We start from the raw sequence: 23,032 nt of genomic DNA on the forward strand, positions 1-23,032 counted from the left end.
TCTGTTCATCCTTTACCCCCACCCCCCATCCTCCACCTAGGAGTCTCAGCATTTAATAGCCAACCCTCCCTCTGTCCACCCAAATCCCAAATTCTTACTGTTCTTCCTTTCAACCCTGCATCTCCAGTTTTGTTTTGTTTTTTTAAAATCTATTTTTAAGTTCCTGAACATAATGACATGGTTCTCCCTCAGGGTGCGAAAGAGACGGGGAAATGGAGAGATAGACAGAAATGGCCTGTGTCACACTCAAAATAATCAATAGTAGGTGCATGTCCACATAAGCCTCGACTCAGCAAGAGCACAATTGCACACGGTTCTTAGAGGAACAGAAGGAGAGGAAAAGGAGGGGTCAGGAAAATGAGAAAGGCAGGGATGTGGGCAGGACATTGATGTCGACAGGAGAGATAATGGAGCTGAGTAACAGAGAAGGGACGGAGGGAGTGAGAGATTGAGGGGAGGACGGAAAAGGTAAACAAGAAAATAGTGAGTGGAGTGGAGGGAAGGAGGTAGAGGTGTGGGTTTAGAATAGAAGGATCATAAGGGAAGAGAAGAGGAAGGAAGTAGAAAGCAGTGCAAAATGGTAGGAAATAGAAGAAGATATAGGAAGTATGTGTTTTAATGCATGTGCTGGGTGGGTTGCATTAACAAATTAACAAGTCACAATAAATCAGTGTTGATAATATTATAGGCTCTAATGGACCTCACATGTTCACACTATAAGCTAGTCTGAAAAACATTGTTCAGACTACTTGATAATGTCCAGATCAGAAAGCTGAGATTGTGCATTACTGTTAATTGTTTTACCCCTTAGTGTCTGTTAATGAACAAAAAACAACACTGCATTTGGGCTGCCTAATGACTTCCAGACAGAAAGATGAATATGCTATACTAGCTCTTTTTGTAGCAGGGACAGATCTAAAGGGGGCAAGGGGAGCAACTGGCCCCCTGCTGTAGAAACTTGCCACATCCAGCAGCCGCCCCAACTTTTATGTCCTTAAAATACTTTTCGTCTGTGCCATTGTTTTGCCAGTGAGTACTGCACGGTGTGAGCAAAGTTGTTCTGCTTTAAAACTTGTAGAAAAATCCCTTTGTGTTTGTTTTCTTAGATGAGATAATGATACTTTAAATGGTTTTTGTGGATATTTTGGTAATTTGCTCCTGCTTTGCCCCACCATGTAAGGTTTTCTAGATTTTCCACTAACCCATTGTGGATACTACAAAATTCGTAGTATTAAGAGCTGTGCTTTGTACAACTTTACACCTGGAAAAACAAAATGGGAAGGATACTTTGGCTTTAGCTAGGTGGTTAGTTGCTAATGTCTCTTTACATTCTTTTCCTGTGTTAACCATTCCTCGCCGTCAGTCCCCTGACCGTGGTCGGGAGACACGAGGGGAGATGCTTCCTCCAGGGCCGAAGTTTGTCCTCCTTCGGGGTTAACTCCCTTCACTTTTGTGGAGTAGTGAGGCAGACAGAAATCAGCCGAGGCACCGGAGAGTACTGAAGAGATGAGGCTTTAATAACAGTACTGCACACTTTGGAAACACACTGCATAGCCTGTAGCCCGTTAGAACGCTGCTCCCGGTCGCCCTCTACCCATGACACACTCTCTCACTCTCTTTTTCCTCTTTCGCTCCCAGCGTTTCCTTCACGCGCATGCTCACACACACATTACATACACTCCTTACTGCACCCAGTCACACACAAGACAGCAATTCCTGCAACACTACCCCCACTCTGGATGGCAATTAAACAATAATTCCACTCCAGCATTGTAATGCATAAAACTGGTACACAATCCCCTTTACCACTTGGAGCCCACAGGAGATAAAAGTGTTAGCCATTACCGCATATAAGGTGAGGTATAGTATCAACGAGTGCACTTCAGTGACAAAGAGGTTGGCTCAAGTAAGGTGTACATACATGTGCAAAATAAAGCATTTCAAGTGCTGTTAAGTAGAAAAGAAATTACACAATTGTAACTATTACATGGCGACCGGGAATAACCAACTTATCCTAGCATCTAGGAAGGCACAAATACAAATGGATAAGTGCATGTAGATAACCCCGTAGGTCCTTCAGATACTTTTTTAAAAAAAATGTAAACACTGGAACAATGAAAAAAAAAATATAACTCTTTTAAACCATTGTAGCTAACAGTATAGGAGGCTGAAACGATTTAAACTTGAACCGAATCTTCAGTCCTACTTGGAACTGTCCATGGTAGGTAAACCAAGTTAAGTGATCCACACTCCATACCAGTCTGGAGCTCTGCGCCGACGAGTTGGTCGCTGAAACTGCTGGCCCGGGTGGTCTGGCTCACCCACCACACCCCCACCATTCTCATGGTCTACATGGGAAGGGGACGATGGGACAACCACAACCAGAGCGGGATCAGCTGCAACTGAGACAGAAGGCTAAGAGGAGCTGGGGCCATTGCCAGTTGCAGTAGAGAACAGACTGTGCAGACCCAGATCACGGTCTGCTGGGTCATCTTCTAAAGCTGGTGGTGGGACCTCTGTAGGGGACCACTGATGAGCCTGATCAAGGACCCAGGTATTGTCCAGTGGCTCGCGGCAGCGATAATGCTTTAGCTGGTCATGGTGGACAACTTTCACTTTAGACCTTGGGTTCTTCTGGATCCGATAAACTAGGTCATCCAATTGTCCCAGGACAAAGAATGGTCCTTCATACGATGGGAGGAACTTTCTGACCTTGTTCTTGACGTGACGTGTTCCTTTGATGAGATACCACACAGGATCTCCAGTCTTATACTGTGTGTGGCAACAGTTCTTGTCATATTGCCTTTTTGCGCGCTTGACTGACTCACCCAGGGCTTCCCTGGCGATGAGGTGGGCCAGCTCCAGCCGCTCACGCATTTGCTGCACATACTCTGGAACTGAGGGTTGGTTGCCTGGATCAGGAGGTAGACCTGCGACAAGGTCCACTGGCTCACTCAGTTCTCGGCCAAACATCATGAAGTTCGGGGTGAAACCTGTAGCACTGTGTTTGGTCGCCCTGTAGGCCATAACAGCGTACGGGATCATCAGGTCCCAGTCCCAATGACAACGCTCTGCTGTGGAGGCCAGGATCTTCTGGAGAGTGGCATTGAAACGTTCAACCTGGCCATCTGACTGGGGTCGGAATGGCGTTGTATGAGTCTTATCTATGCCAAACAAACTGCACACCCCTTGGAACACATCAGATTCAAAATTGCGTCCCTGATCACTGTGTAGTGCTTGAGGTATCCCGTAGCGGCACACCCACTCAGACGCAACGACCTCGGCAACGGTTGCAGCCCGTTCATCTGGGATAGGAAAGGCTTCAGTCCACTTTGTAAAGTAGTCTTGTATCACAAGCACATATCAGTTTCTGCGCTCTGTCTCATTCAGTGGTCCCATAATGTCCAGCGCAACGCGCTCCATTGGGGCTCCTACCCGGACAGTTCCCATCGGAGCTTGCGGTGTCTTCTGGGGTCGGGCCCTGGATGCACAGCTGGTACAAGTACGGCACCATAGAGCGACGTCTTCCCTCATGTGATACCAATAGAATCGGGTTCGTAGTCTGGCCACAGTCCTCTCGACACCAAAATGTCCACCCACTGGCCCTTCGTGCATCTGGCCCATCACTTCTGGTTGTAGCTTACGTGGCAGTACGATTTGGGGATAGAACTGGGTCTCGTCAAGGCAGTAGAAGCGACGGACCAGAACTCCATCTCTGAAGTAGAGCCGTTTCCATTGAGCCCAGTATGTCTTAGTTGCTGGGCTGCATGGTGAAACAATAGTCCATGGGGGGCGCTCACTGCTGGCCTCCATCCAGGCGCGTATGGGTGCAATGTCTGCATCAGCGTCCTGGGCTTGGCTCAGCTCCCCCATGGTCCAACCATGAAACAGAGAAGCAGTATCAAGGGTTTTAGCCACATATACTTTCTCAGTCAGCTTTACAGTGTGTGTATTAGTGGACATGTTCTGGTGTGATATGTCTGTTCTAGTGTGAATTGTCTGTTCTGAGATGTCTGTGTTGATAGGAGTGTTTTGACATAAAATGTCTGACTTTGTAAGAGCAGTTTGGTCTAAAGTCTTTGTTTCTGGTGTGGTGGTGTTATGACTTACCCCCACTAGACACACCGCTGTAGTAGCCGGTTGTCCCTCCACCCTCACCGGACTCAGCAACAGGGAGCTGGTGTCAGAGTCCAACTCGCATTGAACTGCCTGATGACTGGTCCCCCCGAGATGCTTGGGGGGGTCCTGCACTCTGCATGGACAAGACTGGCGACAGGGTCTTCTGGAGAGGCTATCAGCATTGGTGTGCACTCGACCTGGACGGTGGATGATCTCAAAGCTGTACTCGGCAAGCTTCTCGAGCCATCGAGCTAATTGTCCCTCTGGCTCTTTCATTTTTGTTAGCCACCGTAGACTGCTGTGGTCTGTGCGCACTTTGAAAGGCCGTCCAAGGAGATACTGACGAAAGTGGGACGTGAAATCCACGACGGCTAGTAGTTCACGTCGTGTGGTGCAGTAGTTTTGTTCAGTTCTTGATAGCTTACGACTGCCATATGCCAGCACACGTTCCACGCCCTGTTGCATCTGTGACAGCACCGCGCCGACGCCAGTGTCGCTGGCATCAGTGTCTAGTGTCATTTCTCCATGGTCAAGTGGATAGCCAAGAACAGGGGCAGAGGTGAGTCGACACTTCAGCTTGTCGAAAGCTGCTTGGTGCTCAGCATGCCACTGAAAATGTGCATTCTTCTTGGTCAGGTTGTGCAGGGGTTCGGCTATAGAGGCAAAATCTTTCACAAACCGGCGGTAATATGAGGCCAGGCCGATGAAGCGTCTGACCTCCTGGATGGACGTAGGTGTGGGCCACATCTGAACCTTTTGAACTTTGCTGGGGTCGGTAGCCACACCATGCTCGGATACCACATGGCCAAGATAAGCAACTTCGCGGCGAAAGAGGCAGCATTTGGCAGGTTTCAGTTTCAAGTTAGCTTGTTGAAGTCTATAGAATACCTGGCCAAGCCGTTGCAGCATCCCCGACACGTCCTTAGCCAGCATGATGATGTCGTCCAAGTAGACCAGGCAGGTCTCCCGCTGCATGCCAGCCAGGACGCGGTCCATCAGCCGCTGGAACGTTGCCGGGGCATTGCATAGTCCAAATGGCATGACGTTCCACTCAAAGAGGCCTGTCCTAGTGCAGAAAGCGGCGGCCCTGCGTGCTCTAGGCGTCAGCTCAACCTGCCAGTAGCCAGATGCGAGGTCTAATGTGCTGAACCATCTGGCAGTTGAGAGTGTGTCCAGCGTGTCCTGGATGCGGGGCAGCGGGTAGGCGTCTGTTATGGTGCGGTCGTTGAGAGCCCTGTAGTCAATGCAGAGACGGTATGTCCCATCTTTCTTACGCACCATAACGATGGGCGAGGCCCAGCTGCTGCAGCTGCGTTGGGCGAGACCGCTCTGTAGACTGTCGTAGATCTGCTGATCAGCATTTTGCTGCTTTTCCCCTGCCATTCTTCGTGGATTTTGTTTGACTGGGGCACCAGGACGGGTTATGATGTCATGCTGCACAAGGCTGGTTCGGCCCAGGTCAGCAGGCCCTGTAGAAAACACATGTCCATAAGTGCAAAGCAAGCGTTTCAGTTGGAGCTGTTCATAGTCATTGAGGTCTGTGGAGCTCTGGGCATAGAGCTCCTGCAGGTGCAGAGGAACCACAGGAGGGCTGGTCAGAGAGTCTGCAGCTGGGGAGACCATGGAGGGTTCCACGGCCTCAGCTGGCTGGAGGAGCCCGGCAATGGATCCCGCCTTAATTGTTACTGCTTTATTGCCAAGGTTAAAAAGGCGAAGTGGGACAGCTTTAGAAGGCTGTGCGTTGACTAGGACTCTGGCGATAAGTACTTTGTGCTTCTCAACAAAACCTTTGGTGGGACTAAGCATCATGTCACCTCGAGCTGCTGCACCAGGATGCACGTTGCCTTTCACCATATACTCTTGCCCCGGTTCCACCACCACAGTTCTAGCTATTCTCACTGCGTGTGACTTTGTACTGGCTTCGGTTTGGTAGTAGAGCACCTCTTCACCGAAAAGGATGATGCGGCGTTTGCCAAAATCAAGACGTGCTTCAGCTTGAGTGAGGAAGGGATGCCCAAGCAGCACCTCATTTCCTGCTATATCTGCCACCAAGAAATCAACATCCACCTGTCGATTGTTGATATTGACAGGTATCTGGGCTTCACCTAGCACCGGCACGTCCCCAGGTCCCACACCAAGCAAGGTCTCAACAACTGAGGGCTGTAGTGGTGGTCTCACGTCTGGGTGGATGGAGTTGTAGTAGGGCAGCGGCAGCACGCTCCTCCGGGCTCCACTGTCCAAAACAGCACATACCTCCACTTCGTAGAGGCGCATGGGGATACTCATTTCTTGGCTTTGGCACTTAAGGTGGAGCACAGTGGGTTTTGGGCTGTCCCAAGAGCTACTGTTCAATGTTAAGGCCTTGGTGGTTTTGTGAGGGGAAGGGCACTGCTTTTGGACATGGCCCCAACCTTGACAGTTATGGCAGCGAACCCCACTCCTTTTAAAATTTCTGTGATTGTTCGGTGTTGTCGAGGGTGTGTGTGGGACAAAACGATTCGGTGAGGGGCTAGCTGCAGGTGCATGCTCAGCAACAGTCTCATCTCTGTCTTTTTCTCTGACGACGGCAGCTCGGGGCCGGCGTTCAGCTGCGTTACGGGCTCCTTGCTGCATGGCACTGGTTACATAAGATGCAGCCCTTTTAGTGGTTTCGTGTCGGTGGGCTATTTCGTATGCGCAGGCAAGTGTGGCTGGGTGCCTCTCTAGCAACTTCTGTACTATTTCTGCATCACCCAGCCCATTGGTGAAAACTTCAACAGCTATAGAGTCTTGTTCAATCTCTGCTCTATTACCATATGCAACAGCCACTTTCCCATAAATGTCATCTCTGAAAACATGCAGGGCCTCACCAGGTTTACGCACTCGCTGCCTCAGTTCTACAGCAACAGCAGCTGCATGGTCAGAAGAAGGGCCATATGCAGTTTCCAGTTCGTCCACCAGGCGGCGGTAATCCCATTTGGATGAGCGGGGATTTCTGTGGATAATGGCCCCTGTTGCTCCAACTAGGCAAAATTTAAGCTGAGTTGTCATTGTTTTTTCTGACCAATAGTTGGCTTCAGCGCAGCTCTCAAACCTGTGCAGAAATTCCTTCCACGGTGTGGTGCCGTCATATTGGCCCGGACGTAGGGTGGGGACTCTCTCTCTAGTGTCACCGTCCTCTTCACTGTCAGATAGGGGCTGACGGGGCACACAGCGGGTCTTGCCTGGTTTCGAGCGGGGTTTATGCTGTGCAGTGATTTCCCCATAGCTAATGGCTTCATTAAGGCTACTGGAAGGCATACATTGCATGGGTGTATTTAACATTGCGTTAAACTGAGCCGGTGTGCTGTGTACAAAACTGTCCATGTGAGCGGAGGAAAATGGGTTTGAGTCTGGATAGTGGATTTTCATTTGGGGAGTAGGAGCTGGATAATAGTTCATGCTGCTGCCTGTGTTTCTCTCACGGCCGTAGCTGCGGCATTCAGCATCAACGAAGGGATTCGTGCGGGAAAACTGCGGCCGGGCAGGACCATCGGGCGGCGCGAATACACACTCTCCATTAGCGTGTGTGTTAGCACAACTTTCGGCACACAGGAATGGGTTCATATGTTCACATTTAGTCACAGCTCTGTCTCTGTTAGCTTCCCTAATGCTCGCGGCACCCTCGGAGACACTGGTCAGCGATATGAACGGGTTGGAGTAATTGGTCTCAAGTCCGTATTTTTCACGAGAATGGCGAGCAGCGGCCATCGCGAGTTAGCTTAGCTGCGGGCTAATACACTTGTAATTACAGTCACTCGGCTTTATCGTTAGCCGCTTTAGCCTGTCGGTTTTTCTCTGTGCTCACCACTTCTTTAACAACGTGAGAGGGTCCCTTCGTGGTCGCCAGTGTTAACCATTCCTCGCCGTCAGTCCCCTGACCGTGGTCGGGAGACACGAGGGGAGATGCTTCCTCCAGGGCCGAAGTTTGTCCTCCTTCGGGGTTAACTCCCTTCACTTTTGTGGAGTAGTGAGGCAGACAGAAATCAGCCGAGGCACCGGAGAGTACTGAAGAGATGAGGCTTTAATAATAGTACTGCACACTTTGGAAACACACTGCATAGCCTGTAGCCCGTTAGAACGCTGCTCCCGGTCGCCCTCTACCCATGACACACTCTCTCACTCTCTTTTTCCTCTTTCGCTCCCAGCGTTTCCTTCACGCGCATGCTCACACACACATTACATACACTCCTTACTGCACCCAGTCACACACAAGACAGCAATTCCTGCAACACCTGTAAATTGCTAGCTAGAGCCTCCTTTCCAACTGTGTCATGAATATGGTGAAAGACAGGAAGCAGGAATAGTCAAGGATCAGACTCTCGTCTTTCAGGTCTTTCAGTCATCAAAAAGCAAATTTTATGACTATAACCTAGCCTAGCCTGGCACAGTGGGCATTGTTATCGTCTGAGCCTGACATTACAGGCTATATTTATCAAAAAACTACAACGAAAAAAGTGCTTAAGTTTCACAAATTTTAATTTGAACAAAAGTTTCCATTTACATAGATTCCCTCCATCATGCAGGTTAACTTGTGAATCTGCCATGAATTCATGAAAGTGGAGTCAGACCTATATTATTGAGTTTGTTTATGTTAACGGTGAGCGTGTTGTCCCGACGGTCACCTTGTGTATCTGTCATTATCGTGCCAATAACCTATCAACTGTCCAGCTGTGCAGAAGCTGGAAAATATAAGCCAAAAGCATGAATAAACCCTGAGGGCTGCTGGAACAATCTAACCCAGTGAACTGATGAGATTATTAGCCACAATTCCCTGAAATCATTCATTTAAACTGCTCAGTGTGGGAAGGAAAAGAGCGTTGGTGAGGTGACAGAAAGAAAATGGACATTAAAATGTGCTCTTAAAGAAAACTGCAGCTAAAAAGGCATGGCCTCTGAGTCACGAAGAAACGTGGAAGAAACACAATTAACACCATTAACACCAAGTCTTTGTTTTTCTGCTTTTCTATTTAACCTCCCTGCTATGGGATGTCCTTCGTAACTGCAGTGCGGGCATGCTGTTGAACATGTGGGTGACTCGGTGTCCACTCTGGTGTATGTTTTGTTTATATATGTGAGGCTTTATGCGTGCATGTCCTGTGTACTGTGAGTACCTCTGTCTCTGGAGATAGAGATCCAAAATCCTCCGCTTTTCCTCCTCTGTTACCATGACAACTGCTGCTGCTCTCAACAGGTCAATGGGGCCTGTCTAAGCTCACACAAGCACACACTCAGATTAGAGAACACACAGCAACACTCTTGAAGAACACACACGTACTTGAACACAGATGATAAAGGACTAAAACACAGACACACAGTGCTCTCGCGTGCTGTGTAATTATAGCCTGGAAACATTACCTGCACGCTGCAAGGTCAGCGAGAGAGACATCTTCCTAACTACCATGTTCTCTATATGAAATCACACTAAGTTGTCATTTTCAAAAGGTGTTATTTAGCGCATTTACAAACAGACACATGCATGCACACACTTCCCAGCTACAGCTAATAAACTCCACAGGCTTACATGAAGAATTGCACTGTTCGTATACATTTTCAAACTCAGGAAACTAGATATCGGGATATCAGCATAACAAGTAACCTCACTCTCCTCGATAGTATAAGTATAGCCCAGATTCCTTACGGGCTTTTGAAAAGATAAGAGATTATCTGAGTTATTGTAAACTGTATGTGGCGTTTATGTGATCCAACTGTACAGAGAGAAGCTCTAGAAATAACAGCTTCAGGGGTACTAGGATGCAATCCCAAAGTGAAATTCTGTTCCAAGCAACACAGTTAGCCTGTCAGAATGCAGAATATGTATCAGCCGTAAAAGCCTCTCAGCTTCATGGATGTTGATTTCAATTTTATTTACTCTGGTTAATTTTAGAGCTCTCAGTTTGCTTGCAGCAAAATGTTGATTCCCAGTGATATTTCTTTATTTCCTGTGGTCTTAAAGATGCATATTGCTATTGTTGTTATGCTAATTAATGTACGTTACGAATAGATTTGGTACAGACCTCCCAAATTTCCTCCAAGTGTTGTTTTGCTCTCAACAGCACAGCAGACAGTAGATTTATTATCATGCTGATGGAAGCAGACCTCAAGGGTTTTTGAAATTATGGGTCAGGAATGCAGAATGAGTCACAGGCCTATTTTTCAGTGGGTCCCCATATGTCTGGTAGAAGGGTGAGTGATTAAGTTTGATGCATTTTGGTCCCAAGCTGAACGAGCTGAATGATCTCGTGGCCGATGGTGTTCAAGAGTCAATTCTTAATCCAAACATAAACAAAACATTTGCTTGATGGTAATAATTTGAAGCTCTTTCTCTTTTATGTGTTTACAGTGCTGTTCTTACAACAGAAGTTAAGCCTCTAAAATGAATAGGAGGTCTGTTTCTAGTCACACAGCAATTATTAATGGTGCAAGTAGTATGATTGCTAAAATTGTTGGGGCCATTTTTGGGGAATTACTTACCCATTTCTTATTGGTCATCTAAACCTATTGCAAGCAATACTTCAGAAGACTATAAGGCTGTGATCTGTAGAACTTGTTGGGGTTAAAACGAGAAAATCCAAAGTAAATTCAGACTTTTGCATCCAATTCTTGTTTTTTTTTTGTTCGTTTTTTTAAAGTCATTTAAGATGTGTGCTGCAGAATCATTCCACTCTGGAACAGTTCAAAGAAAACATTAAAACCCCCAAATTACCATGGCATTCATGCCCATGTTGAATGTATGTAAACTTCTAACCATATCTGAATGTTGATTTATTTTTTACCATCTGCAACTCTAAATAAGAAGTTTATGACAGGCCAGACGGATCCATGCTTTAATGATTTCTGCATCAAATTCTGACACTACCGTCTGAATGTAGCAGCAGAAATTGAAACTCATCAGACCAGGCAACATGTTTCCAATCTTCTATTGTTCAATTTTGGTGAGCCCATGTGAATTATCGCCTCAGTTTCCTGTTCTTAGCCGACAAGAGTGGCAGTGTGGTCTTCAATTCCTGTAGCTCATCTGCTTCAAGGTTTTATGAGTTGTGCTTTTGGTGATGTTCTTATGCAACAAGTGGCCTCAACCATGTCTACATGTATAAATGCAATGAAGTGCTGTCAAGCGATTGGCTGATTAGATTAATTTACCAGTTGTTACAGCACCTGCCAAACCGCCACTTCCAAGTCCAACAGTGAGATTCAGTGTAGTGAATAATTAAACCCTGGTCTCAAGGACAAAAAAAAAACCCCAACTGCTTTCGCGGTATGATGCAATATGTTACTGTCAGCTAATATATATGACTTTGCTGATGGTTTGTCTTCAGGATTGGAGGTTTTGACAGCTCGAGTCATCAGTACATTGCTGTTTACATTATACCTTGAGGTCTGGAGTCTAGACTAATTTGATATGCAGCCGAGAGTGAAGGCAGACAGGAGGGGAACAAAGTAAGAAAAGGAAGGTAAGAATAGAAGAAGAGGGAGGGCAAGAAGAAGGTGGAGGGAGGTGACAGCAGTGGCAGTTTGTAATTGTGTTGATGAAAACCAGAGCTCCTCTATCTCTCCTTCACACTCTCTCCCTTTCTTTCTCTTTATCTGTAGCTCTCCTCTCTCTCCCACCCCTCTCTTTCTCTCTCTCTCTCTCTCTGAGGCCCAAAATAATGAGGTCACTCCCCTCTGAAGGACCGTTCCAAATAAAAGCCCTCTGTGTCTCTCCTCTCTTATTCCATCTTGCTCTCACTCTTTCCTCATCCCGTCTTCCACGCGACAGGCCTGCTCCTTGCCGCACCCATATTAGGCCATGCAGCGTCTCTCTAACCCTCGCCTCCCTCCACTACGCACAAAGAGGTCTCTAAGTAAGCCAGCGTGTGTCATTGTTAACAAAAAGCCAAACTCACTGACTTTGATCTCTCTCCTTGTGTACACTCCTTGTGCACTCTGCGATGTTTATATATACCTATGCTTATGTAAAGATGTATTGCTGTGGTTAAAAATACTTCTCTGTTGAAACAACATGCTTAATATGAAGACTTTTTCTATACAAGGAGGTCAGAAACCAGAGTCTATATTATTTTGTGTTTTCCATCACAGATTTTAAAACCAACTCTGAGGTACTCCAAAAGCAGAAGAAATGTATTTGACTCAGTTTAATGTTTTTAAAGTGTACTCAAGTAAACCAAGATAATCATTGCTATGTAAATGCCTCTGTATCTCTTGTTTTGTGTACACTATTCCACCTTAACTTTTCACTCAGACCATTTGAGATCATCATCCTGATGACAATTTTTGCCAACTGTGTGGCCTTAGCTGTCTACATCCCCTTTCCTGAGGATGACTCGAACGCCACCAACTCCAACTTGGTGAGTAGTGCATGATATTTAAGCTCTTTTACAGCTCAGTATGCTCGCTTGCGGTTTGGTATAATAGATGCTGCTTGGTTCACTGGGTATGTTTTTGCAATCCTGTTGCTTCGGCCTGACACTTGAGTTACCTTGTGTTTGTAGGGGGTGATTTATTAAGCAATTCATCAGCAGCATTTGCTGTTTTTCCTTAGCGTTCTAGCGTGTAATTTGCACATTTCCAGTTGATTCATCCTTGTATGATTTACTGTCATGAACTGTATGCGGTTTTGCCAAGTTAGCGAAGGTACAGCATAAGAATGAGCGAGTAAAATTAATGAAAGGCAGAAACTTTGGGGAAAACGGGCATGGAATTACCCTAATTTTTTGAAAAGGTTATTGATTATAACTTTTAACTTGAGTTCAGAGTTGTATGAAATATACAAAGCTTTGTGGGTTAATCTGCTCAAAGATGAGGCCTCATTTTTTGTGGGCAAAACCATCATTTTGGTCTGCACTGAGGAACTGCGAACTTTTGTTGGTGGCCTGACTTGACTTGTTTTAATTGGCTGATTTTCTTTCTTTCTTCTTTCATATTGTACTAAATGTTACATATTGAAGAAAAAATGAGTTATTAATAAAAAGAGATTTGCAAATTGTATTTTTGCATTGTTCATTCATATGTTAAGAGTTGATAAAAAGCTTTGTATTAAACCTTTGAAAAATTTAAATGGGTTTCAGAGCTACACTGACAGTAACCACAATGATGACACATTAAACTCAGCCACGATTTGATAAGCTTCTTGTGATGTTAGGAATGCTTGGCTTTTTCAGTCATAAAGTGTCCCCATAAATGCTCAGTGAGGCTGCGGTCAGGTGCTTGCAGATTATTACAGTCCACTTTAGTGGACTGAAGTGTTGTGTACTTCATTTAGCAAATCCCGCAACTGTGGTGAAGCTACTTTTCTGTCTTTCAGTGAAAATAATGCCTGATGTATTGATCTTTTGATTATGTGGTCAGTTTTGTTCTGCCTGACCGTGCTTGGGAAACAGCTGAACCAGTTTCCACAAAGCATTTGATGTGACTTACACTTCCCCCTAAGAATCCTTCAGCCTAGCCATGAGTTCATATTGAGAAGTCCTCTATTTAGCCCTCCTTTAGCACACTTGATTCTTCACATTTAGCATCTCAGCTTCTTGTGTTTTAAAATGTTTCCAAGTGCTCAAAGGATTTCCAGGTTTCTATGACTGATATTCAGCGTGGTTCCAAACTTTTAGACTCGACTGTACATGTGATTTATGTGCGTCACATATGTGTGAATGTGTGTGTCAGCTGGCAAATGTATGCCAGTGTATAGTTACAGGGTTTTTCCTGGCTCGAATCTCTAGGGCTTGACTGTGACTGTTAAAATAGTGAGTCTATTTTAACTCATGTGACAGAAATCTATGCATTTTCTTGTTATTTCATAGAATTCTTCTATATTTGGTTAAAAACGAATGTTAATATAATGCTGGTGATCTTTCCTTTGGCTCTGGCTAAAACCTCTTTGGGAGATGCCAAAAAATCCTGTATGCAGACAAAACCTTATAGTTAGAGGAGACTAATCCCTCTGAGGCCTTGTAACATCTGGCACTCTGTTTCCAACTCTTTCTTTCCTTCTTCCTAAGGATATCTTGTACAACTCACACTTTACTATGGCCTTCACATTTCCACACATCTCTACATGTTTGGAGAATGGTTCCGTCTTGTCTTCTGAATACAAATAGCAGAAAAAGAGGCCCCATTTAGGCTTTTTTCACCTTGCATACTCATAATGTTGTGTTGGACTTACAGCACATCTGTGAATGATTAAATATTTGTTTTTATTTGTTTAACTGTATGCCAACCCTCTAATTTCTCGCATAAAGATACAGTGTCAGAGCAGGTGCATATGAGTCAGCAAACAGACAGCTGTTTTTTATCTTCTAGATCCATGCCCATCACCTACTCTCTCTGCTTATCACGCTTTGCTTTTTAGCTCTTTAATCACACTCTTTCATATAATTTGAAAGGTTCTATTTATGTTATCAAACCGTTAATAAGATTAGCAGCACAGACTGACAGAACTTGATCCTTCAGAGGCATCGAGAAAGGCTGAACTTTCAGGTGAAAAGCAGCTAGCGCAGTCATTCATGTTGGAAACCCAAATGGAAATTCTGTTTTATGTAAATATTATTTTGTCTTTCAGTGCAGAAGAGGTTTTTACTTGAAATCTGAACTGTGTAATAAGTCTCTCAGTTTTTCCCACCGTATGGAAGCACCGTAGAGGGCTTCAGTGTTCTGAAACCGTATAAAGCACAAAGCCCTGGCACACTGTGAGGAACACTGTTAGATAAAATGCAAGGCCTAAACAAAACTAGTGTCAAGTCATATATTTTAGCCAAGTTTTTCTTTTTTTTTTCTTTTTTGGACCCTACGGGTGGCCCCTCCCCACCTCCTAAGTTAATGAACAGATACAACACACACAACCACTACAGCTGTGCTCAATTAGTTTTATAACCTTCTGACAGACAGGAAGCAGTGCGCAGATGGACCAGAGTCTTAAATATACAGGCGAACCATGTATATGTAAGTGTCTGTGTCTGTGCAGTATTAACAACTAGGCAACTTAAATCAAAAAGTACTTTTTTTTTTTAGGCGGGTGGGGGGATAGATCTATTGCACAGCTGTCTGGCTGATTAATGTGTGGAGGCATCAGTGGTTCAGATCTCGTTTCACTCAGACACAGATGTCGTCAAATGTGTGACGGTACAAAAAATATGGTGGTGGAAATATTCCTCAGAGGTTTTGGTGCATATTGGCATCATAGCATCACACAATTGCTACAGATTTGTCAGTCATGCATCCCTGAGGCAAATCTCCCGTTTTACCACATCCCAAAGGTGCTCTATTGGTTTGAGATCTGGTGACTGTGGAAGGTATTTGAGTGTATTGAACTTATTTTATGTTTAAGAAACAAGTTTGGGATAATTTGTTGGAGTTTCCATAGTTGCTACTAAGGGGTAAAAAAGTGTACTAAACAAATATCCCCTATCCTATTACACCACCGGTAGCAGCCTACTCTTTGATACAAGATGGGATTGATCAATACTTGCTGTTTATGCCAAATTCTGACCTTACCATCTAAAATCGAGGCTCTTCAGACAAGGTGGCATTTTTCCCAATCTTCTGTTGTCTAGTTTTGGCAAACCTTTGTGAATTGTAGCCTCAGTTTGCTGTTTATTAGCTAAAAGGACTGACGCACAGTGTGGTCTTCTGCTGCTGTAGCCCATCTACTTCAAAATGTGATGTGTTGTATGTGTCTCAAAGATGCTCTTCAACAAACCTTGCTTGTAACAAGTGATTATTTGAGTTATTGTTGCCTTCCTATCAGCTCAACGCACCCTGGCCATTCTCCTTTGACCTCTGATATCAACAAGGCAATTTCACTCAGGGAATTGCTGCTCACTAGGTAATCTGTCAGACACCAAGGAGCATGAGGCAGTAAAAGGCACTTAAATCACATTTCTTCTCTATTCTGATGGTCAGTTTAAACTTCAGCAAGTAATCTTGACCTTGTCTATATGACTAAATGTGACAGGCTGGTTAGATACTTGCATTAATGTGCAGGTGAACAGGTGTACCTAACAAAGAGGCCAGTGAGTGTATTTTTGTCTTTATTCAAACATCTGCCACTAAACCGATACACCGTTTAATGCTTTTTAAATGTTTTTTGGTGTTTTTTTTGTGACAAACACATGTCAGAATGAGAACATCATATTTAATAACAGTGCCTTCATCTGATAATGCCATAAGGGCCTCTTAAGCATGTTCTTTATGTTTACGCTATTTAACAACTGGCCCTATTGAGCTTTTTTTTTCATTGTGTTTGCACAGCAGTAATTAAACCAAAGACTGCCAGAATCCATATTACTTTCCACTTTTTAATTTGCCAGAGTGTCTATTGTGATCCTCATTATATTCACATAATAATTTAGAGGATGGCTTTATCCAGAGCTGCTTTGATTAAGGACACTAACGGCCCAAATGACTCTTAATGCACATTTAGGAAGAGGGAACCTGTGACCATATTGTTTAACCAGCAGGAAACTCAGTGGCATGATCATTCCCGTTACACTAAGATAAGTTAGTGTCACCTTTCCAGTGCTGCAGACTGTGAGACAGCCCTATAATGTTAGTTTGAACCACGGGAGTCTTATAAATACTGCCTTCCTCACAGCTTAACCTTAACCTTTTGTGTTGTTATTTAGTATTGTTGTAGCATTTTCCATCCTTGTTGGATATTGCTGCCATTAATTTTCTTTCCCATGTAGCTTATCATTATTATTTTTATCATTAAGTGTTTAGTCCCGTGTGATTTTGTTTGTTTACCAAAAGTTTTATTTCTTTCCATTTCTCCTTTTTTTATACAATTATCCTGCTGGTTGCATATGGCTGTTGCAGTTTGGAATCCATTTGCACAAGTTTCTGCCTTACCGTCTTCACTGCAGCAATGACACACTCCCAAGCTACTTGTTTCTCTTTTTTTCTATCCACTATTTAGTCCACCCAATGATCGATGCCACCTGTCATCAGTCCATTCCTGTGATCTTGTCTTCTAAAGTTTTTTCATTGGCATTAAATAAGAAGAACTTGCAGAGTAGCTGCCGTCAACTACAAATGGAACTGAGGAATATTCAAAATGTTCTTACAGTTATACTTTTAAGTATACTTGTAATAATGTATTTATAAATATACTCCCCCTCAACCCTGCTTTAATCATACCTGAGTTTCAGATTCAGTGTGGCACCCCCTCAGTAGGTTTGCAAGTCCTTGTTATGTAATACCACAGATCTGTTGTATTTCTCCCAGTTCAAGATTTCTATTTCTGTCTGCATCCCATAATGTGCCGCTCTGTCTCCTTGACGACATGCCCAATAATAGCAGCAGGAGAGGTTGTCATGGATATGGTAACCGTAGTGATGCGCCTCATCTGTCCTTGGTTACAGATGGGAAGGATAGGAACCAAAGTGTGAGAAAGTCTCTTCTCTCAGGGAGGATATATATGCTGCACTTTGGATCGTTAAGTTTAGCGACCACATTTTTTTCCTTTTCTTTTTTTAACTGTAAAATTTTTAAAATTTAAATGTGAGGCTAAATTTAAACACGTTCACTTCACCGCTTCTCTCTTTCCCACCAACGCCTTTGTTCTATTCAGTCACATTTTTACTTCGCTGCTCTGACTAATCAGATCAATATCTTTTAGATTGACAGAATAATGTTGCCATAACAAAGCAATTAGCTAATCGATACATCAGACTAGACACTGAGTAATTGAGAGGAGGGGTAAGAGAGCTACTGTCAGCTCGCTGTGGCATCCTGTGTGCACAAATACACATAACTAGTTAAATTTCTTTTGCGTTTCACAAGGGGTATATTTGTGTGTATCTGTAGTGCGTGACGGAGTCTTCAGTGTTGGATGAAGTAGCTGCCGGCTCTGCAGAAGGCATGTGAAATGAGCACCTTTGTATAAATGAATCACCTGTTTGAGGGTAATGGACCCTGGCACATCTCATACACACTCCTACCCAGTCTCTGTGTCTCATCTTTGCTTTTCTATCAACAGCAGTATTTGTTAACACGGTTAATTTTTTTTCTTTAAAACCAAACAGGATTTTTCTCTTTTCTTAAAGTTTATGGTGCTAAACTATATTGAGTGACACATTTTTGCTTTTTAACCACCTCCTTTATTTATGGTACAGGTTTTGCTACATATTACAACAACTAAAGTACTGCCTGTCTGCTGGTCTGCAAACTCCCATACAATCAAGAGTTGAAAAACCAAACTTCCCACACTGGTACATCTTAGGTCCCTGAAGGTTCTTATCTATATCAGATATTATGATGTAATCATGATGCCTAGCAACCACCTACCAAAGGGCTAAAATAACTCATTTTTAGCATTTATGCACCTCATAAAAGCTTCTTGTTGTTTTAATTTCACACCAATCTAACTTATATCCACAATCCTTGAATATATATCTATATATATGTGTGTTCATATTATAACACCCTGCCTGTCAAACACTTAACGATGAACTAAAACGATATTTACATGGCAGAGCAGGACAAAGGTATAGGCATGTACGATTAATTCACTGTACATAACTTCAAAATTCATCTCTGATGATTGCATAACAATTTTTTTATTGGCTGTGCCTGTTCAATTTGAAAGTGGATTGTATTTGCAAAGATTTTACCTCTTGATGGGCCTATATGTATCCTTGGATTAGTTTTCTTTTAATTAAAGTAATGAAAATTCCATTACCCATTAGTATATATTATGTTTATATTGCACATAGTTATTAAGTATTATTTATCACTGGAGCGAGTTGGACTTAAATAGGCAGTTATCTCTCTGGACAGCAGAAACCCAAACTGAAAGCTCTGTTGCCTTCCTTTACCGAGGTTTACTGTGTTGATCATGACACTACGAACCACTTCTTTTTTTGCAATCGCATAAGGTCCCTTTGACAAGAACCTTTTACAAGGTGAAATTATAGAGTGGCATAGTTTGAAAAGCTGCTTCTTTGGTACTTACAGTAAGCATTTGCCTAGATAGGGTTTCTTACTGGCCCTGGGCCAGTGAGCCATTGTTTATGTTAAATTCTGACCTGCATGTTCCTCCAAATATTGCCTGGTAAACTCTAGACTCTCCACTTGTCTTTCTCCACTTGTCTTGTTGTCATCTCATCATTCGTGCTGTAGAGGATCAAGTTGACATGCTGTTCCATTGGGTGCTACTCTGCTGGTTGCTAGGAATGTCTATTTATAGACCTCAAGGAACGATCAGCATCTGTCTTTATGTTCACTTATCTAACCACATTGGGTCTATGTTTTCTTTTAGTGATAGTGATAGTGTGTGTGTGTGTGTGTGTGTGTGTGTGTGTGTGTGGTGGGGCGGTGTTGCACAGAAAATGACTTTTAACCCTTTAGAGCCGATCGGAGCGGGAACGCTCTGTTATGCGTAACTATTTTTAAATCCCGGTAGCACTGCAACCACGTAAGCTAGCGCAAAATTTTTTTTTGCATATGAAACCGGAGGAGTTGTACTTACATATTGTGCCATCAGCTTGTCCTAGGTCACGGTTTCCTTCCACATAAAGTTTTGCAAAAACTGCATAAAAAGCGCTTGCAGGAACAAAAACATAATATTCCAGAAACAAGCTTTGCCGGTCCGATCAGCTGTTCAAAACACTTCCTACGTTGGAATAGACGTCAGCGCGAACTTTTGCATTTCCGCCATTACCTGCCCGAAACCGGAAGTGACGTCATTTTCGCGGAAATGTAGTCTTTTTTGCGATCAGGGCCTCAGGGCCTATACTGCTCTTTTTAAAAGTTATCTTTGACTTTATGACTTTCTGTGTCGTTTCTGGGATGCTTAGGACTCATATTGCACTGCTGGAAATAGTTTATTTTGATGCATATGCTGCTTTTTTGCAAATTTGCAGTATAATATTTATTTTTGTTTTTCCTGCAGTGTATAAAAATTGGTGTATTTCAAAAATAAAACTATGAAGACACTCAAAATAAATTTCCTGTGGTGGGAAACTATTTTGTGCAACTTTTTTGTATTTACAGTTTTGAGGGATAAGCCTCTTAAATTTCTCTAACTACAAATATATGTTAAAAAATCAAAAACGATTTTCAATTTTTTTGTAGTTTATTGCACTTTTTTGCAATTTATGTAATTACTATGCACTTAATGAATACATATTATTAAAATCTGGGCTATAATGGTTGTATTGATGTATAGCAACTTGAAATGCTCCCAAAAATGGCTCCACAGCATGTAAAAATATAATATAAGCTCTGGCGGACTTGGTTCTATGGTAGGTCTTAAAGGGTTAAGCAAGAGATTGGAGCAACTAGGTGGGAGTGAAGGATGTTTTGACTGACCCCCAAAAATCAAGCACCTAGCCATCCAGTGTGGTTTTACTGACTAAACAAGTGGGTCGTTCTAAAGAGCTCACAGAGGGCAGCTATGATCCTCAGGTTATCTGTTAATCGAAAGGTTGGCGGATCGATCCCTGCCTCCTGTAGCTTGCATGTCAAAGTAACCCTGGGCTAGATATTAACTCCCAAGTTGCCCATGATGCCAGAGAAAGCACTTAGGCATAGATAATGTATGAATGTGTGTGTGAATGTTGCTTGAATAAGACTCAACTGAGTAGAAGCTGTTATGCAAGTACCAGTCCATTTACTGAATTAAAACTTTTATATTTATTCTTTTAAACTTTTTAAAACTTTTTACAGGATACCACACCTGCAACAAGTGAAAACTTTTCCCTTCTATATATTTCAACTCCGCTAGAAGTGGAAGACCACATAGAGCCACAGAGCAGTGTCGTCGAGCACTAAAGCACATAGTGTGTAAAAGATTCTGCTGACTTAATTATTTCAGAATTCCAAACTTCCTCTAGCATTAACATCACCATCAAAACAGTGCACCAGCGGCTTCATGGTCAGGTGTAATGTGTTGATGGCCCAGTACTTTTGTCCATATAGCTGCCTGTTTAATTAAAGGAAGCTTTTCCTGCTGCTGTTGCGAAGTGCTTGGTGAAAAGGGGTCATTTGATAGTTGGGGTTTTCTCTCTATTATTGTAGGGTGTTTGCCTTACAACAAGGGCCTGATGCGACTGCTGTTGTGATTTATAAATAAAATTGAATTGAATTGAATAGCATACGATGCAGTGCGAAATACAACCGGTGACTCTTGCAGCCACAGCCTGCACTTGCCACTAGCAACCCACTGTTACCTGGTTTGGCAATGAACAAATTGCTTTACATATGCACAGGGAAGGGCTTTTTTTTCTTTCTTTCTGCTAGAGTGACTACCAATGTTCCATCTAATTTTCCATGTGTCTGAGCTCCCTGGGCGATCCCTTGGACCACTGTGAGAAACAGCAGACGTGTGGACTGTGGTCATGCCAGCATCAAATCCATCCAAGTCACATGGTTAAAATTATATTAAATTATAATTATATTAAAATAATCAAATTACAGCATTTACATCTATGTTAGACTACTTTTAATGAACTGCTTTAGCCCACTTACAATGAAATTTAAAAAAAAAATGACCTGTGTAGTATGTTAACACTTTTGGAGGTAAAAATAACTTGAACTCCAATTTTGAAAACACAAATTTTTTATTTATTTATTTATTTTTTATAAAGCTCTGACTTGTATTATGAGTATGAGCTGTGGTCTGGGAGAGAGTTCTGTAACTCTCTCTGCAAAATACAGTATATAAAGACAAATGTTGGGCAATTATGTCTTCAAAAAAATGACTGAGTTTTGCAAACAACACAGCTTTTTGCAGCTGTTTACCTAAAAATGCAGCCAAGGCATTTTTTAAACAAACATTTCAAAATAGTTACAGAACAATCAGCTGTTCTGCATCAAATTTGATGCCACACAAATTATTTGTGCCACTCCAAAAAATAATTTCTGTCCACATAAAGGACAGCAACAGCCTGATACCTGCAGGCCTGACAGCAGGAGATGTATCACTCCTGTAACACCTGTAACATTCAGCAGTCGCCTCATTGTTCTGACACACACAACAAAACTATTGACTACACTACACACTAACTACACAAGATTTGCGTCGCAAATCTCTCACATCTCAAAACACCGCCGTCACTCCTAAAACTTCCTCCCGTTTCTTAACAACTAAATGCCACGTTGCCATATAATTTTTTGATTGGTCGACATGGTACATTTTTTGACCAATAGGAAAGGGTGGAGGGTTTTTTTGGTTTCATCTTTGCTCACAGGCGGAGAGTGCTTTCGAGATTTTTCCTTATAAAACGCCGTTTTTACTGTTTCTTCCAGCAGTAAATATAAACAACGATAGTATTCAGGAAGAAAACCAAACATAGCAAATATTTTTTATCATAATTCTGGTTTTACGTGGCCTATCAACACAATTTAAAAACTGGTATAAAGTCCACATTTTTCCCGTCAATGTCCTGCTCACATCTCCAATGGTTGTACACGTTGTCATTAACTTGGCGTCAGTCCTCATCAGCCACGCCGTTTTGCCAGCTAAAACACCGGTGTCGGCACATAAGGACGCTGCCATAGCCTGTCAACGACATTGATTAGCTCGGTATATGGGAATGTAAATCGTGTGATTGGCTGGACTATGGGATAAGGTGGCATCATTCTAATTATATACGGGAGCAGCCAGTCACTTACTTACTAACACTGCAAAACAGAATTGTTAAAGTTTTAATTTTAATTTCGATTCAGGTTAGATTTGTGCGCAGAGACCGTGCCAACAGTGCGCAATTGCGCACACGCGCAGCTTAGAGGGAACATTGGTGACTACTATGAAATAAGATAAGATAACCTTTATTATTAGTCCCACACGTGGGAAATTTGTTTTGTCACAGCAGGAAGTGGACAGTGCAAAAGTTATGAGGCAAAAATTAGAATACAATAAGAATAAATACAGTACACAACTGTACAGAATAGAATA

General features: G+C 43.0%; 1 protein-coding gene across 1 annotated transcript in view; it reads left to right on the forward strand.

The window, feature by feature from the left end:
- cacna1c (calcium channel, voltage-dependent, L type, alpha 1C subunit) overlaps nucleotides 1-23,032 on the forward strand; it is a 227,371-nt gene that overhangs the window by 67,408 nt on the left and 136,931 nt on the right. Inside the window, exon 3 of the mRNA XM_080886828.1 lies at nucleotides 12,383-12,488. Coding sequence (XP_080742954.1) covers nucleotides 12,383-12,488 — 106 coding nt within the window. The remainder of the gene's footprint in view (nucleotides 1-12,382; nucleotides 12,489-23,032) is intronic.

This window comes from Rhamphochromis sp. 'chilingali' (genome assembly GCF_963969265.1).
Source record: "Rhamphochromis sp. 'chilingali' genome assembly, chromosome: 7".
In the NCBI taxonomy this organism is placed as follows: Eukaryota; Metazoa; Chordata; class Actinopteri; order Cichliformes; family Cichlidae; genus Rhamphochromis; species Rhamphochromis sp. 'chilingali'.